Source organism: Labeo rohita, chromosome 23 (assembly GCF_022985175.1).
Source record: "Labeo rohita strain BAU-BD-2019 chromosome 23, IGBB_LRoh.1.0, whole genome shotgun sequence".
In the NCBI taxonomy this organism is placed as follows: domain Eukaryota; kingdom Metazoa; phylum Chordata; class Actinopteri; order Cypriniformes; family Cyprinidae; genus Labeo; species Labeo rohita.
The window spans coordinates 3,215,785-3,234,613 of record NC_066891.1 but is presented as its reverse complement, the minus strand read 5'-3'; the positions used below and the strand labels follow the sequence as shown (position 1 = coordinate 3,234,613).

Here is an 18,829-nt window from a genome sequence, read left to right as displayed (position 1 = left end):
TGTTAATCAGTTTCTAACATTTATCTTCCACATTTCTAATACTCTCCACTCATCAAAAATGAAACAGTCCTTTCAACATTCTTTATTTTGCTTTGAGGCTGGAGGCAAGAACATGGACAAATGTAAATATTTAGCTGAAAAATCATGTAGATTTCCCAGCTGTTTTCCCAAAAATCATATTAGACTATAACCTGCCCTAAACTGATTTCTTTTTGGACAGTTTCAAGTCATAGTAAAGTCATAGTGGTTGCAGGTACTCAAGCCCACCACACACATGATTTTGGTAACACCCTTAGTGCTATCAGAGTGTCACTTCCTGATTAAGTTACATGACAAATCTTCACTGAATGTTCATCGGATTAGTTTGATTTCCACGTACTTCATCAAGAGGAACAACACTGCTTTCATTCTGTTCAATATCTGTTGAAAATGTCCATCAGCATGTGGGTATTTCTTGTGTTTTTCATCAGTATTAAAGGTAAGATTTTTGATATATGCATTTTTTTCTTTTCACAAGCAGTCTGTTTTTTAGTGGTTGTGGTCACTGGTCAAGAGTAATCAGTTCATGCTGTACACAAGTCTTGAAATGTTGCATTGTTTGAAAAATACAACTCAAAGTCTCTATCATGTTTCTGAAATCTCTCTGTGATCTTAAAACAAATAATATACTGTAGTTATTAAAACTGTTTAGACCCAGTTTTCATATCGTACAGATAGACTGGACATAAAGATAAAAAGTTAAAGGAACACACCACTTTTTTGAAAATAGAGTTTTACCGTTTTCAAATCCATTCAGCCATCGCCAGTCTGGCGGTAGCACTTTTTCGCATTTCTTAGCATAGATCATTGAATCTGATTAGACCGTTAGCACCTCGCTCAAAAATGACCAAAGAGTTTCAAGATTTTTCCTATTTAAAACTTAACTTTTCTGTAGTTACATTGTGTACAAAAACTGAAAACAAAAAATTAAATTTTGCAATTTTCTAGATTGATATTCTGCCAGCTGCAACTCTGCATCTACACAATTTTAATGCCGGTCACTTTCAGGTGCTGCGTAATATTATTGCGCTTGCTGCACCCATGGTACGGCAGCAAAGTTCCTTGATTATTACGCCGGAATGAGAGTATAGTTCGTAGCCATATCGGCCTAGAAAATCACAACTTTTCATTTTCCGTCAGTCTTAGTACACGATGTAAGTACAAAAGAGTCAACTTTTAAAATATTATCATTATATATGGTAATTTTTGAGCGAGATGCTATCAGTCAGCTAAGCTATGCTAAAAGTGCTACCGGAGATCAGCTGAATGGATTTGAAAACGGTAAAACTCAACTGTTTAACTCAAGGGGAGTTGGACAATGAGCCTATTTTCAAATAAATTTAATTTCCTTTAAACTTGCCTTGTCCCTTTTAGCTGTTATGTATGGACAATTTGTCACTAGTTTAGTTATAACTTAAAGTTTTCCTAACTAAAGTGGTTTAGAAAGGTCCAGAAATGCTAATGGTGTCCACCTGAGTGTCACTTACTTGCTAAGAGATGTGGGCCGCAGAAGACTTTTTAAATACATCTCAATTAAATCTCTGTGCTCTAAAGGCACTGTGAACATTTTTAAAATGCATAAAATGCTGCTTCACATTAAATACTGTGCAATCAATTAAAAAAAAAACAAAATTATACTCATGCAACAATAACATTTAAAAAACATTGACACATGACCTCACTAACCAATTTTAATATTCTTTCAGATCTTGTGAATAGCGAGTGGGATGAGTTAAAGACCGTGATGGAGGGAGATGTTCTAGCTCTACAAACAAGAGACACAGAGAGTCTCAGCAAAGTAACATGGGTGTATAAAAGAGGTAATCAAACTGTCCGTATTGCACAGATGTATCAGGGTAATGCACCCTTCTATGATGAGAGACTAACCGGCAGAGTGAAAATGGACCCAAAGACAGGAGCACTGACCATCTGGAACATCAGCAGCGGCGATTCTGGACTGTATCAAGTTTCTCTCCAGAGTGGATCCATGTCAAATAAAAGGTTCAGAGTGGACGTTTATGGTAAGTTTATGGTCAGTACATAAAAAAATGTCAAAAACTTGATGTAATTATCATGAAAAGAGCTGACATTTAATAAGGGAATGTCCGTTTGACAAAACACTACAAGGTCCTGAAGAAATGCACTCTTGTTACTCCACACAACATTTTTAGAGTGAAAAGGGGGGGAAAGTAACAAAGTACTTAAGAACACAGCAACTGTAAGAAGTAAAATTACAATAATTTGGCATTGATTAGATATTAAAGCTACAGAGAACCTATTATTGATGCTGGGAAGTTGCCTGTGACAATTGTTGTATTGTGCCAACAGTCATTGTAACACACTTGTACAATATTCATAATACTGCAAATTCCCACCTTAAATACAATGTCTGTGTGTCTTGTTTTTTTAAAGGCACTGTTTCTGTACCTGTCATTAGACTTGTGATTAGTGGAAACCAAAATCAAGGTGAGTCAGCATAAACTGGAACAGACAACAAAAATCTTTTTACATTTTTATTTATAGTATGGCAAGAGAAGGCACAGAAGTCCACCAAACAACTAAAATCAAAAGAAAACATTATTTATATAAGAAATGGTACTAACTCCCTAAAGCGTAGATAAGTTGTTTACAATCCACAAGGGAACAGTACAAAGCTAACAGTAAATTATTACATTAAAAACAAAGCAAACCACAGAGAGGAAATAAAACTAACACTCTACTCCAACAGGTTTATCCACACGATTTCATAGCCCTCACATCAATCTTTGCAGAGATTCTTTGGATGCATCATTCCTTCAGATACAGAACCACACAGTGTTTAACATTTCTGAGGGCTGTTTCATAAAGTAAGCCAGGCTTATTTCAGTTAGTCTGGCTTATTGTCACTCTAGAAACTTATGCTGGGAAACTAACCTGGTCTGGAGCAGCCTAACTGTCAGGCTAAGCTAAGTTCCTATACACTGACCAATAGAAACGCTTGTTCATTCACTCGCCCACTTCTGACAGCAAAATGGATTTATTTGCATGATCTAACATTTACAGGTGAATAATATATCCATTATGCACTGGGGAAAACATGGAGGATCAGTTTGATCCATGATCAACATTAAAGGTTGACATTATCTTGACTCACCGAACCTGGATCAAATTAGTGAGTTTGCGTGAACTTAAATTGTCGTTTATGAAACTGCTTTACTCCCGATTGATTTGTTATTTCAAGTCAGGTTTTGGACTTTAATCCCCACTTTTCTTAGCATCTTTTATGAAACAGCCTCCAGATCTCTGAATCACAGCTGCAAAAGCTCATAACTGAAAAAGACCATAAGGCTAAGAACAATGACGGCTAAAATGTTTGTAAGTAACCTTACATAACAGATGTCTACTAGGTTCATTAAAGTCACAGAAGATGGAGGAGTTCTGCTCTGTGTTCTGCTCTGTAAGAAACGATCGAGACGTGTCCATCTCATGGAATAAAGGGAGTGAAATCCTGAACCAGACGAGCAATCCTGATCTCAACATCAACCTTAGTTTACCATTACAGCTCCATTATAATGATTCAGAGACCTATAGCTGCATGGCTGTGAATCCAGTGAGCAATAAGACTGTCCGTCTTTACATGAAAGACATCTGCCTACGACAGGAAGGTAGGCCAACTCATTTACCACAATACACTTCCTGCCACAGTGGCCTCAGTCCTGTTTCTGTGTCTCCACAGACAAAGACATTTTATGGCACAGAACTCTCTTCTCTTTCAGATTGTCAGGATCACTGTGGCGTTACTGAGGCTCTGATTCGTCTGGTTCTTTCTGGTCTGGTGGGAATCACCACTGTTGGATTTCTGGTTGAGCATCTGAGGTTCTTCTCACCTCATAGAAGAGCTGCTTCATCTGGATGATGGTGACTTGAGTGAGATGTCACAATGGTTTTTAAATGGCCGTCCACACAGTATTTCCATTTATCATCCTTTCAAGCTCCAGGAAGAGGTCCTTCTTCATTATATGCTGAACTGTTTGTCTCAACCACAATCTCTAAGGATTCATCTGTGCCTGGTTCACCTGCTGATTGTAGAAAGGGAGAGTTTTTGTTTAGGTCTATTAAGTTCAAAAATATTAAAATTAAGCAATATATTATAGCTGATATTTATAATATTAATTCAACCATTTATTCTTCTATGGCAATAACTGTGTAATGTCTTTCTCAGCAAAAACTGATGTAATGTATTAATTTGAATATGGTAATCTGTATATTTGATTCACTTTACTATGAAACTGATTCATTTTAGTCACTTTTATTTACAAAAAAACTAAATGACTTGTAATTCAAAACTGACAAGTGTAAACTTTAAGAGATGGTACAAAATTAAAAAATAAATCTGTCTGACAAAACTACAAATCTTGACAAAAGCCTGAATGGTCTGTCATCATGTTATACCAAACCATGTAATATTTTTACTTTTAAAAACACAAGTAATAAAGCAGTGACAAAACAATGTGGAAAATTCCTTCAATTAACACAGCATACTGGACTCTGGTCAATATAGGCTTTGTTTGCCAAGGTCAGTACGTTTCTAAAAAATAATTTGACATGGCAGTGGTGCAGGTTGTAAAACATTAAATTCCCAAGAAACATAATATCTGTTCATAATACAAAACCCAGCTTCATCTGCTGGACTGACCTTCTCTATTGGTGTTTGAGTTGAGATGAATGCCTTCCCCTGGATTCTCTGCACAGTCATCAGCATCATGTTTCTTTTGCCCCTTCTGTGGAGAGATGAAATCCCTGAGATTTAAATCCTAATCAACAACCTCTTACTGCAACTGCATAAAGTTTTTAAAGGGGTCATCGAACGCCCATTTTCCACAAGCTGATATGATTACTTTGGGCGAAATGTCTCATTGGTAGTGTAAAACAACCCCCTTTTTACCTCATCAAAAACAGCTGTTCACAGCGACCTGTTTCGGCGCATGTCCCTTTAAATGCTAATGAGATCTACTCACCCCGCCCCTCTCTGTGGGCTGATGAGCAGTGCCCTGATTGTGAACTTCCAAAATGCAGTTTAAATGGGGATTCAAACGATCCCAAATGCAGTTGTAAATGATCCCAGCCGAGGAAGAAGGGTCTTATCTAGAGTAACAAATGGTTATTTTCATTAAAAATAATTAAATAATTTAAATATTTTTTAATCTCAAACACTCGTCTTGCCTTGCTCTCCATGAACTCTGTCTATTCCGGCTCAAGACAGTATGTCGAAAAGCTCGAAAAATGTCGGAAAAAAATTGTATTTTCTCCGTCAACTTCAAAAGTCATTTTAAAATCATCCTACATCACTGCAGAAGTTCCGACCTAGTCTTTGCAAAGTGAACATGCAAAGAAGATCAAACACCCTTAACAAAAAAGGTAAAACAGCGATATAGGGCAATTTTGAAGTTGAGGGAAAACATGAGATGGCAGTTTTTCAACATACTCTAACTGTCATGAACCGGAAAAAAATAGTCCAGGCAGAGTAAGACAAGAAAGACGAGCGTTTGACATTAAAAAATATAAAAATTGTATTATTTTTATTAAAATAACTAATCGTTACGCTAGATAAGACCCTTCTTTCTCGGCTGAGATCATTTACATTTTCATTTGGAAGTTCACAATCGGGGCACCATATCAGTCCATTATATGGAGAAAAATCCTGAAATGTTTCCCTCAAAAAACTGTTTCTTTATGACTGAAGAAAGAAAGACATGGACATCTTGGATGACAAGGGGGTGAGTACATTATATGTGAATCTTTATTTTGGAAGTGGACTTCTCCTTTGACCTGTTGTCTACATGAAAGGGGAATGCAAGGAGCTAAATAAAGCAATAAGCCCCAAGAAGCCGTGGTTTACAGTAAATTTATAACAGCTATGGGGCGTTGTTAGGCACAACGCAAAGCAGAGCCCCTTAGCTGTTATAAATTCACGGTAAACCAAGGCTTGACAGGGCTTATTGCTTTAATAAAATGGTTATTCCATAAACGTTTTCACAAAATAAAACAGAGCAAATAAAGTGTAATGATATTAATAAAAACTGTTCTTCTGCCAATCAGTGCAGTTCCTGAGAAAAGGTTGTGCTTGCAACAAAGTGGTTGCAGAGCAACACACAAACGTAAACAAAGGTATATGTTTGTAGAGTAATTTACAACAGCTTAGAACAACTCAGACCAATCAAAATCAAGGACCGGAACTATCCGTTTTATAAGATAAAATTCTATACCTCCTATAAAATTGCATGTTACTAATGAAGAAAACCAGACTGGTTGTGTACATGACATGTGACAACATTTATAGGACGCCAAACTACACTCAGTGGCCAAGTGATGCTTAGACTCCATGATATTGGCACAGATTCCGTGTAATAAACAATTCTTTGTGACTGTACAGTACATAGTTCTCAAGTTGGAAAAGACATTCCCACTTTAAGTGAACCTTCCCAGAACATCTACAAGATGGATAAACATGCTGATAAAGACAAGAAAAGATGAGACATAAACATGACAGTATGACTGAAATGTTAAAGTGTTAAGTTTTGTTTCTTATAGGAAGCAGTGGCTCCTTAGTTGATTTTTTTTTCTCTATGTTCATTATTACATGCAACAACAAAATACCTCAATAGCTTAGGAGACATTCTCATCTACACCTGCTCCGGCGTCAAAACAATGGTGGACAGTTTATGGCTCTCTGGTCTATGCTAAAACACCATTGTCAGTCCACAGACATGGGAGGGGCCTGTGCAGAACTACATCAAGAATCTGTGAACGGCCTGATCATTATAGGGTGGTTGTGTACACACACTGCCAAGACACATTTTAGTTCAAACAACATGTTAGTTCAAACAACAAAAGTTAGTTTCGCATTCAATGACCCCTTTAACACCAAAAAATCATGCAAACAGAATATATCAAATGTACATAATTAATGACATTTTATTAATCTACTGTGATTTTAAATGAAGTCCTTCCTGAGCAAAATATCTCTTGGACCTTTACAAGTATTTTATGAATACTTGTAAAAACTCCCCAAAAACAAAACTGCACAGTAGAATGCATAGTCTTCATTAAACACTGCTATTAATAAGTGCTACAATATTAATACAAAAACAGTGCACAAAAGTGTTGCATAATTTACCAGTGATAACACTTGCCTTTTTATAGCAGATGATGCCGATGATGACCGCTATGAGGACCCCTATGATGAATACTTTGATGCCCAGTGAGATTTTGCCATTTCGTCCTGTACTGACTGTGGCGGTTGGGCCATCTGTCTCAAATGTCTCTTCTGATTTGGTGGTTAAAGCAGGTGTGGAAAATGGATTTATGGATGGAAGTTCAGGGTTAATGGTACTGGGCAATTGCTCTGTATGGGACAAAAATAACTAGAGATATAAACTTCAAGACAAAATTTTAATCATTAAATATTAGGGGTGTGACGAGACACTTATTCCACGAGACGAGACGAGACGAGATACAAGACTGGGTTCACGAGAACGAGACGAGACAAGATTTTTAAACATTTTTTATGAAATCCTCATTGATTAAATGTATAGGGAAAATATATTTCCATTTTAATGAATTATATGCAGTAAAAAAGCAACATTTAAACAAGAGCTGGATAAATTGAGAATCCCAGTTGTTTTTAATAAATTGGAGACCATGATTCTCTCACGATTCTGGAGACGTAATTTACTAGTGGTTCTGACAAACTGTTCATTGCTTAAGTCTTTTAAAAAACGTATATTCATTTAAACAAAACAAATCAATCAATCAAAAAAAAAAAAAACCTTCAGTGGAGTCAGTGTCTCACTCGCGATGTGAAACAGTCCTAATAGACACAGCTAAATCGTTGTCATTAGGAATAAGATTGTGTGGGTGTTTGAATCTAGAGCTCGACATTTTAAAGATTAATTAATCGTACAGCTCTAATGTAAACACTGCAAAATGTTTTGCAAGGATATTGTCACGAGATCTCGCGAGATCTCGTGCCACGACATCTCGTCACATCCCTATTAAATATAGGGAGTTTGTTAAGGCATTAAAATATATTTGCTAAGGTTCCAGAAACGATCTATTTGGCTAGACAATTTGAGAAGATCGCTGTCACAGACAGTTGGTGTAAAAAAGTAAATATTTTCTTTTAGAGTTTCTTTCTACATATTTTAGAACAGATACTGAATGGGCATTTCATCAGTGTTAGCATAAAAGCTACATAATATTACAGTTGCGTTGTGCAGAATTTTGCACCCTATGAAAAGACAATGTCCCATCATGCCATAATAAAAAAAGAAAAAAGTTTCTTTTTTTTACAATTCATGTCCTTTCTGTTAGAAAATGTGTTAAGTATGTTGGATGCTTAATATATAGTTGCATAACTTCACTCACTTTGACTCACATCCTCACCAACATTAGAAGCAGGATCTTGTGATGGGACTGCTGCTTCCCTCTCTTTGACTGGCTCTGGAACAGAGTTCTGTGTGTTTAATCACTTTTTTTAACATTGTTTTTCATATTTGATATTTATCTCTAAAGATTTGTTCCAAGCTCACACACTTTGTAGGTTACTTCAGAGTTTAACCCAATAAAGCCTACTGTATTATATATGTGACCCTGGACCACAAAACCAGTCTTAAGTCGCTGGGGTATATTTGTAGCAATAGCCAAAAATACATTGTATGGTTCAAAATTATTGATTTTTCTTTCATGGCAAAAATCATTCGGATAATGATTAAATAAAGTTAAATAAAGATCATATTCCATTAAGATATTTTGTAAAATTCCTACTGTAAATATATCAAAACGTAATTTTTGATTAGTAATATGCATTGTTAAGAACTTAATTTGGACAACTTTATAGGTGAGTTGCTCAATATTTTGATTTTTTTGCACCCTTAGATTCCAGATTTTCAAATAGTTATATCTCTATCAAATATTGTCCTATCCTAACAAACCATACATCAATGGAAAGCTTTCAGCTTTCAGACAATATATAAATCTCAATTTAAAAAAAAATACCCTTATGACTGGTTTTGTGGTCCAGGGTCAAATATGATACACACATTTCACATCCCTGTAAATGATCAACATGATAAAAACTTTGCTAAAACAATATCTGTCAGTGTTAACATAAAAGCTACATAATACTACAGGTGTGTTGTGCCCTATGTAAAGAGTGTCCCATCATGCCATATTTATCACACATAAACAATGATCTGTAGGGTATTTCAGTCAAATGTCCTTTCGTTCGAAAAATGTGTTAAAGGAGAAGTCCACTTTCAGAACAACAATTTACAAATCATTTACTCATCCCCTTGTCATCTAAGATGTTCATGTCTTTCTGTCTTCAGTCATGAAGAAATTATGGATTTTGAGGAAAACATTTCAGGATTTCTCTTCATATAATGGACTTCATTGGTGCCCCGATTTTGAACTTTCAAAATGTAGTTTAAATGCAGCTTCAAAGGGTTCTAAACGATCTCAGCCGAGGAAGAAGTGTCTTATCTAGCGAAACGATCTGTCTTTTTTTTTTTTTTTTTTCAAAAAATTACATTTTTTATACTTTTTAAGCACAAAATCTTGTGTAGCACAGACTCTGGGATGCGCCTCCCCAACACTAGGAATCATGTCTAAGTTCATCGTCTGTGTACTCTGGCTCAAAAAGGTAGAGTATGGTGAAAAACTCCATCTTATTTTCTCCTACAACTTCAGAATCGTCCAACATCATTGTACCTTTTTGTTTGTAAACAGCGTTTAACTTACTTGCACTTCCTTAGTCTTTGAGCGTTCGCTTTGTAAACACTTGAGCTGTGTCTGAAATCGCTCACCCATTCACTAATCCCTATATAGTGATTGGCCGTTGAGTGGAATATATCAGAAGAAGTGAACGAAATGAAGTGAATGAATTTGGACGGTGACGTATAACGTTACACTTCGCATGAGACTTGGAGTTGTTGCAAAAAACATCTTTGTTACATGTACTTTTATATTACATGTACCTTATTTTAGAAAATAATATTAATAGCAATAACACTTTAAATGACTTTATACTGTAATTATACATACCACCACGTCAGCTTTATGGTTTCATTAATGGTAGGCTATTAATTGTTTTGTAATGCCTATACGTTCATAATCATTAAAAACTATTAAAATACTGTCAAAAAATACAAATACATTAACACATGTTCATAATTTTATGTATTTATTGTTTGTAGTATCTTGAAACTCTCCCGAGCAGCACAATGGTCGTAGAGCACCCTCAGTCAACCGTTAATTTTACATTAGAATGAATACGCTACCAACAAACATTTTTAAATATCCACCAAATTATCATAATTTTTTTGTAAATTAACAAAGATGCCAGCTCATTAAATTAGTAAAATATTAAACTGAGTTAATGCCTATATAATATATTTTTATATAAATAATGCAGGGAAAAAAATTAAAGCTCGTTAGTTCTACGCAACTGGATTTTGGGATATAGTGCTTCAGCAAATCAGAATGCATTGTGGGTAAAAAGTACACTTCTTCCTCGGCTGGGATTGTTTAGAGTCTTTTGAAGCTGCATTTAAACTGCATTTTGAAAGTTCAAAATCGGGGCACCAATGAAGTCCTTTTTTTTTCCAATTTTTTCACGACTGAAGACACAAAGACATGAACATCTTGGATGACAAGGGGCTGAGTAAATTATTTGTAAATTGTTGTTCTGAAAGTGGACTTCTCCTTAAGTATGTTGAATGCTTAATATACAGTTGCCTAACTACACTTACCTTGACTCACATCCTCAGCAACATTAGGATCACCTTGTGATGGGACTGCTGCGTCCCTCTCTGTGACTGGCCCTGCAACAGAGTTTTTTTTTTCAGAGTTGTGTTTGTATGTTTTTTTTTTAACATTGTTCTTCATATTTGATAATATTTATCTCTGAAGATTTGTTCCAAGCTCACACATTTTATACATTACTTCAGAGTTTAACCCAGTGAAGCCTACTGTATCATATTTGATACATACATTTCTAAGGCCTGTAAATGATCAACATGATCAAAACATTTCTAAAAAACAGACAGAAAATGAGTGCAGACGTATTATGCATGGAATATCACAACTGTGAAATAATAATAGTGAGTATAGCTGCAAGCAGCAATTAAGGAGCAGTCGTGGCCTAAAGGTTAGAGAGTCAGACTTGTAACCTGGAGGTTGCGGGGTCAAGTCGCAGAGATTGTAGGTGGCGGGAGCGAATGATCAGCGCTCCCTCCACCCTCAATACCACGCTCCCTCTTGTGGCCATACACTTAAGAGTGGGAAAAAAAACTAATAATAAAACAATTACAACAGGTAGTGTTGGGGTCGAGTCGGAGTCAAGTTCAAGTCCAACTAAACACTACTGTATTTCAATATCTTAGGCCTCTTTTAACCCAAGCAACTAGAAAGGTCTATATCAGTTTAAATGTAACAAAAGCAAATCTGTACTGCAGCTTTTCATTCTTTCATTTTTTCATTTTTCATATCATCTCATAATTAGCATCCCGCCCAGCAAAATTAAAATCAACAGACTTGATTTCTGTATTCTGAAATTTCTGAGTGAAGGGGCTTTTCAAATGTGAAACTACAGGTGGGACTTGACTTATATAAATGATTTGATGGATATAAATGTATAAACTCAAGCCACCAGGCTAGCTTGGTGAATGGGACCTGAAGAGTAGAAAATGCACCTCTTTTCTCTCTGTTTGAGGCTGTGCATTATTAAATTAAATTAGGTGCATCATAAATTCATACATGTGTATTAGTGGCCCTTCTCTAAGTTTGTCTGGGGGAAGTTGTAAGGAACCTTTAAACTGTTTTTTATAACAATATGTTAAAGGCTGTATTTTGTTGTCTTGTGTAATGCTACAACCTTATGTGATGGTGATCATATGCCCCCCGCCCCACCTTTATACTGTTAATACCTTTTGTAACCTCTTATTTTCCTAAATAAATACACAAACTATATTCATGACACTAAGCATGTTTGCTCAGAATAACTTTTTCTCTATGTCATTTAATGTTGAAGAAAATGTTGAATGACTAAATTAAGTCGAGATGACATGCACTATTGTTAATAACTAAAAATGCTTTTAAATGCTTTTATTTTAACCAAGGACAAAACAACCTAGGCAAACTGTCTTCACTGAATTTTACATGTGGACAGTCATAGGAAAAATGTAAACGCCAAATAGTCAAACAGAGAACACTAGTTTGTATGTTTGAATATGAAAATTTTACTGAGCTCTGGACCTCTGGTTGCCATGCCATTTAAGGTCAGTGTCGTATCGGTACATTTACACAGCACTGTAGATTGCAAAGAAACATACTAACCGTTGATCTTGACGATAAACTTTTGCGTCGTCACGATGTTAGTGAAGTCGACATGTGAGACAGCGTAACATCCCTCATCACTGGCTGTGACATCAACCAGGATTACAGAAAAACTGTCACCGTCCATGATGAATGAGAGTTTTTCGGATTTTTTGGCAGTGCATCCACTCATCTCCTCTTCGGGAGAACAGTAGATGTCATTTTCTGTCCCGTTTTCGCAGTTTTTTTGTAATGTCACTAGCCTCGCTTTCCCAAGTCCAGGTTTTTCGACGCGCAGAGTGACGTTTTCTCCACTTTTTACCTCCACTCTCTCCCCGTCACTCACTGCACCTGTTAAAAACACATTGTACTTTAAAGCTTTTTTTATTATTGAACTTTCAAGGTCACATAATTCAACAGCACGTTCTTGATATATTTCTAAAATGTACACATTTTTGATGAATATAAAATTTCCCTAATAACAAAAACAGATCAATAATAAAAATGTTCCTTGGATGGCTAGGATGAAATGACTAGGACGCACTCCATTTTAACACTTGTGACATTTCAGACCAAAACCAAAATTAACATGGACATTCAAAAAATAAATGTGCAATATACTCATTTTTACAATTACACAAAGTAGCTGTAATCTATATCCACATGAAAACTCTCTATTATTTCTTTAACAGGATATATTCTGTGAGAAATTTTAAAGGACACGTCTCTGGTTTTATTTGTAACACAATAGCGACTAAGAACTCCCCAAAAATGTTTCCACTCAAATGAAGGAACACTGTACTGTAAAGCTGCAGTCCGTAACTTTTGGCGCTCTAGTGGGGCGTCTAGAAGAAGAACAAATTTGTAGCCGGAGCTACTTTCACTCTGTTTATGTCTATGACAAATCACGCAGGTACTGGGCTACTCCACAGTAGTTCTAGTTCCTACGAGAAACAGTCTAAAATAGTGAGTAGTGATTCAGAACGATAAAAAACACGGTTTGGAAAATGGATTCATGGTGTACTCGCTTATTATATACATTTTGTACATTTTGAACATAGCTTTACTAAACTGACTTGACAGATTCACACTTTATTTGGGAACGACCAACAGAGATCACAGATAACGTTTCTTTACTTACCGGCGATGACAAGACAGGATATTATAAGCAGAAAGCGAAGCATTTTAATGAGTTCTGTTCGGTTTGTCCCTTGATTTAATAGAAAAAAACTTTATTACTGGCTACAGGTGATCTACCGACGCTGCGGTGGTAAAATCAGGTGTTAAAACAGACACGTCACACGCACGCCACGTATTTAAGGAGTGGGCGTGTCCTGTTGACGTTGAGCTGACGTCTTTGTAAGTATAGGTATAGCGACGCAGTTGAATCACTGGTCGTGCGTCCCGATGTGCATACTATCCACCTTGTCCACCCTAATAGTATTGAAAATTACTACTATCACATAGAATTTAGGACGGATAGTATGCACATCGGGATGCCGGCCAGCTTTTAAGGGATTTAATCCTGAAAGGTAGATTTTTGTTGTGTAAAGCGGAGGGACTGTCTGGATTAGTCTACGCGGCTACTTCACTTAGTGTTTCTAAGGAGATGTGTGTTGATTCGGCCTTGTTTAATCTTCTGTGGAGGAACAAATCACATTACATTAGAAAGTCTACAATAATGAATACATATGAATCAGGTGGACTGAACTTTCTTGATTTCTGTACTCTAAATAACACCTTTAAAATAAATTGGATTAGAAATTTCATTCTAAACCCAAATTCTTTATGGAATTTTATACCTAATTTTTTTTTATTTTTTATTTTTTTCCAAATTAGGGGGTCTTAGATTTCTTTTGATTTGCAATTATAAAATTGATAAAATTCCTTTATGCTTATCCTGCTTTCATAAACAAATGTTGCTGGCTTTGTCTCTATTGTATAAACACAACTTCTCACCCCATAGGTACCTAATTTAGAATAATTACAATAAATTATATAAAAATAAATCTTTTTTTTTTGAAAACTGGTTTTCAGCAGGCATAATACGAGTTAGTCAATTATTAAATCAAGAAGGTATGTTACTCACTTACTCTGAGGTTTTCAGGGTTACTCAGGGTTTTTTCTTTAGTTCTGTTGTACCTTACCAAACACATTCCTTTCTGCCAAAAAGATCTGACACCTTTTTGACTGTCTTGTGTGTCTGTCGACAGTACACTGCTTTTTTCTCCCACTTGCCTGAATGAACAACGTGGCTATTGACTATGGTGAATTTCAATAAAAAATCTGCAAATAAAATATTACCAAGAGAATGAGTTTATTCTTTATGCTTCAAAAGATTAATAGCAATCCAAGTTGTCATAAACAGCTCACTGGTACCTGGGCCATTAAACTAAACGGGGTACAGAAAGTAAAGTAAATGGCAGGAAAGTCTTTAAAATTTGATATAGATATAGGCCATTAATGTAGACAAAATGGCTTTTTTAGCTAAACAGTGTCGCTGATTTGAATGATGAATTACAAGAAACCTAGAAAAAGCTTCACTTTTGTATTCTCTGTATTTGATGCTTTGTTTTGGTGGTGATCAACAGCATAAACATAAATAGGTTACACTAATCTGTGAATTATACAAATGTTTTGAACACAGTGTGGCCACTTATGTTTCACAGATGCTTCATACAATCTCGTTTACATGTTCCTCCGATAATACAGCAGTCCATAGAAATGTAATCGCAAAGATTCACTATCAAAAAAAAAAAAAAAATGTTGTTGAAAGCGTCATTTAATGAGAGACACTGTAAACATACAGTGACCATAGAAGAGAATGCAATCACACTGTATTTTTCTCACAAATATCAGGAAATCTGTTGTATTTATCAGCAAAATCATTTAAAGAAAAGCAGGTCAGGTCTGTAACCAAAATATATCACAGTTTAATGATGGACATGAGTTTCTAATTAATTTCTCTTGATATCACAAACTCAGCAGTGAAGTGTTTAAAACTGAATCCTCATGTTTAGTTTCTTTCAAAACCAAAATGAAGCGAAATTAAACTCTGAGTAGTAAAACTAAAAACCTACAAATATAAGACAAAGCAAAAGGAGTTGCTTTTGTAGCAAAGCAAAGGGAGTATATTTGTAACAACAGCCAAAAATACATTGATCATTTTGATCAATGTATTTTTGGCTATTGTTAAATATATACTTATGCTCCTTAACACTGGTTTTATGGTCCATGGTCAAATATTAGAATGATTTCTGAAAGATCATGTGACACTGAAGACCAGAGTAATGATTCAGAAAATTCAGGTTTGATCACAGAAATGAATTAAATTTTACTATGTATTAAAAATCAGTTATTTGAAATTGTAATAATATTTCACAATACTACTCTTTTTACAGCATTTTTAATCAAATAATTGCAGCCTTGGTGAGCAGAACTTCTTTCAAAATGAGACTTCTTTTCTTATGTATTTCAGACACTTTTAAGCTCATTTAAGTAGTGCATTAACGTAAAATGTCTTTTTTTAGTCATTCCAAATGTTTGATTTATCTTCTTTCATAAAACACAAAAGGAAAAGTTTTACAGAAGCTTGTTTTCAAGCGCCAAAATGGATACCATAACAGTATGAAGAGTATCCTAAAAGTTGTCCATATGACTTGGCGTTATATTTAAAGGAGAAGTCCTCTTCCAGAACAACAATTTACGAAAATGTACTCACCCCCTTGTCATCCACGATGTTCATGTCTTTCTTTCTTCAGTCGTAAAGAAATTACGGTTTTTTAAGAAAACATGTCAGGATTTTTCTCCATATAATGGACTGATATGGTGCCCCAATATTGAACTTCCAAATTGCAGTTTAAATGCGGCTTCAAATGATCCCAAATGCGGTTGTAAACGATCCCAGCTGAGGAAGAAGGGTCTTATAGCGTAACGATCGGTTATTTTCATAAAAATAATAAAATTTAAATACTTTTTAATATCAAATGCTCATCTTGTCTTACTCTGCCTGGACTGTTTTTGTTCCGGTTCATGACAGTTAGGGCATCTGTAATTAATTTCGCTTTCGCCAACCTAGGGACGCCAATTAAGGTAGTGAATTTAACTTTCACCAACCTAGGGAGGTGAAATAGGGTAGTGATGGGTACTCATGTCACAGCTGACGTTATGATTCTTGGATCACGTGTCAATTAATGTGTGATTATGAGTACATCACATAAGAAAGATTGGTGGGATCTCTAACTGGTAGAACCTCTTCTGTATTATCAACACAAGGAAGACACAAGTTGTAATAAAATAAATTTTATTAACAAAAGATAGACAAGAGTAATCAACAACTACTAAATGAATACCATGAATGAAAAAAGAATAAAGTGCATAAGATGCATAAGAAGCAAGTGATTATGTTGGGAGCTGCTATGTCAGAGCTACGTTATTTGGAAAGATAAACTGTTGCTACTCTGAAACAAATAAGGTGAAGAACCTTACTATGCATCAAACAAATACGTGTAAGATTTGTTATCAACTGCAATCAGCTATATAATATCTAATGTAAATTAGAAAATCATATACTGATAATATACAACAATGCCAAGGTCTCTGGAAAAGGTTTGGAAGTGATATTTATGTTCGCTGTGGTTGAGTGAGCAGTCCGGTGGCGGCGACTTCTTCCACTGGTTGCACTGGTGGCAGTACAGTGGGGAAAGGAGCAGGAAACTGTTTCAACAGCCTTGAAGATGAAGCGCTGTAGGATGCTGATCTCCTGGAGCACCAAGGGTCCTAAGATCTGGAACACACAGATGTGGCCCTGGAGTAGGTGCTGAAGGTCCTTAGCTTGGAACACGCAAGCAAAAGCACCTGAAGTGAAGGTTCGTTCGCCGGAGCTTAACCTTGTTGCAAATGTCTGTGTGTCTTCTGCCTCTCTTGGCTAGAGACTCAGAACTTGGTCAATCCGCTTTGTCTCTCTAGGATAGAGACTCAGGACGCTGCATCTGTTGTTGTCTCGCTGGACGAAGACTCTGAACGTAGACTATCTCTTTCCTCGCAGACTGGAGGCTCAGAACGTGGTCGTATCTGTTGCTGCCTCACAAGCTGGAGACTTGGACTTGGTATCTGTTGTTGTCTCACCCTTGCGGGTTGCAGACTCAGAACTGGTTGATCTGTTAGTGTCTTTCCCCTATGGGACTCAGACTCAGGGAGAAGGTGATCTGTTGCAGTCCTTTCCCTTTCAGAACTCAGACTCAGAACTGAGGTTGATCTGCTATTGTCTCACCGGATGGGAGACTCAGAACGAAGGTGATCTGTTTCTGTCTCATCGCTTACAGGACTCAGACTCAGAACTTGTGTATCCTGCTATAGTCCCTTCCCTCGTGGGTAGCAGACTCAGAACAAGGAGTGTCTTTTGGAAGGGTACCTTTATTCCTTTCCGATGAGGAAGAGATTGCAATTTGGTGCTTCTCCATTTCCATGCTGTGATTGGCTGGTTCCATCAGAGTGGGGGGACACTTGGTGGCCCACCCTTCTTTCCTCCTGTGGAATTTATTTGCATAGTCCAAACACAAAGCTAGAAAAGTGTCACTAAAGTTTTACCGGTGCATTTCTCACTTCTCAAACCATAACCAGAATGCATTTGGCAATGTTACGAACACATTAAGTCCAAACATGATGGGAAAAGATTGAACTGTCATGCATGCATTAATTAATTAATTAATTAATGCGTCCATTAACAGCTGAGTTTGTGTAAGGTGTTGCTCTACACGTTGCTGTCACAAGGAATACTTATTTCTTTGAATAAGTATAAGATGTGTGGGTTGTAGTGTGCATCAGTTTTAAGGTTTGAAAACCTAGTTATGAATGGATTTGGATGGATCTCCTTGATCTCTCTTAGTTTCACCCACTGCTGCTGCATCTGGAGGTCCTAAGGAATTTTTATGGTCGGTCACAGGCCAAACCTTTACGAATCAGTCTCAAGGTGGGTAAAGGGCACAAACTCCATTTTGCCCAATAGGAAGTTCTGTCCTTCCCGGGTTTTGTACCAAAGGTGGTCATCTTGTGCTCTAAGAGAGGTCTGGCTGTTGTCCTGGCATCTCTATCTGATGGCGTTGAACAGTTTGCTTATGTTAGTTCACCAAGATCCAATCAAAATGTAGCAAACCTCTGTCCACTATTGTGGTCAGGGAGGGGCTCCCTTGCCATAAACTGGGCCCTGGAATGTGCTGTCCACTACACCAGCCCCACCCACGATTGTTGACTGACAGCCATATTAGTCGAGACCCTGCCCTGAGTGACTTCCACACAATCCACCAAGTTTATCCTCACGCTAGAGCATTTAAAAGCAGTATTCAAATAAGAACTGTCATCTTATTACAGCCATAGATTTGTTCAGTCCAGAGCAGTAAGTGATTTTATTCTTTTATTTTATTGTTTGGGTCATATT

The 18,829-nt window shown here is 36.4% G+C and overlaps 2 protein-coding genes across 4 annotated transcripts; one reads left to right on the top strand and one right to left on the bottom strand.

The window, feature by feature from the left end:
- The first annotated feature begins 351 nt into the window (after positions 1 to 351).
- LOC127154991 (CD48 antigen) lies at positions 352 to 3,934 on the top strand. Of its 3 annotated transcripts, XM_051096888.1 has the most exons (5): positions 352 to 478; positions 1,746 to 2,060; positions 2,452 to 2,505; positions 3,426 to 3,683; positions 3,795 to 3,934. In XM_051096888.1, the coding sequence occupies exons 1-5, from the start codon at positions 430 to 432 to the stop codon at positions 3,932 to 3,934; spliced, it is 816 nt and encodes a 271-aa protein (XP_050952845.1). In that variant the 5' UTR covers positions 352 to 429. The 3 variants fall into 3 exon arrangements, with proteins under 3 accessions (XP_050952845.1, XP_050952843.1, XP_050952844.1); XM_051096886.1 differs by having other exon boundaries at positions 3,426 to 3,934; XM_051096887.1 differs by lacking the exon at positions 352 to 478 and adding an exon at positions 1,097 to 1,193 and having other exon boundaries at positions 3,426 to 3,934.
- Positions 3,935 to 3,974: 40 nt separating this feature from the next.
- On the bottom strand, positions 3,975 to 13,670 carry LOC127154993 (uncharacterized). The gene is made up of 7 exons (XM_051096889.1): positions 13,535 to 13,670; positions 12,415 to 12,744; positions 10,830 to 10,901; positions 8,446 to 8,520; positions 7,212 to 7,423; positions 4,715 to 4,799; positions 3,975 to 4,097 (listed from the first exon to the last, which is right to left on the bottom strand). Exons 1-7 carry the CDS (start codon positions 13,575 to 13,577, stop codon positions 4,006 to 4,008), a joined length of 909 nt encoding a protein of 302 aa, XP_050952846.1. The 5' UTR covers positions 13,578 to 13,670; the 3' UTR covers positions 3,975 to 4,005.
- Positions 13,671 to 18,829: the final 5,159 nt, after the last annotated feature.

Coding starts and splice junctions, on each gene's coding strand:
- LOC127154991 (XM_051096886.1), top strand. CDS start 430: ATGTCCATCAGCATGTGGGTATTTCTTGTGTTTTTCATCAGTATTAAA. Junction 479..1,745: donor GTTTTTCATCAGTATTAAAG/GTAAGATTTTTG, acceptor ATATTCTTTCAG/ATCTTGTGAATAGCGAGTGG. Junction 2,506..3,425: donor TAGTGGAAACCAAAATCAAG/GTGAGTCAGCAT, acceptor GATGTCTACTAG/GTTCATTAAAGTCACAGAAG.
- LOC127154993 (XM_051096889.1), bottom strand. CDS start 13,577: ATGCTTCGCTTTCTGCTTATAATATCCTGTCTTGTCATCGCCG. Junction 12,745..13,534: donor ATCCTGTCTTGTCATCGCCG/GTAAGTAAAGAA, acceptor TGTTTTTAACAG/GTGCAGTGAGTGACGGGGAG. Junction 4,800..7,211: donor GCATCATCTGCTATAAAAAG/GCAAGTGTTATC, acceptor ATCTCTCCACAG/AAGGGGCAAAAGAAACATGA.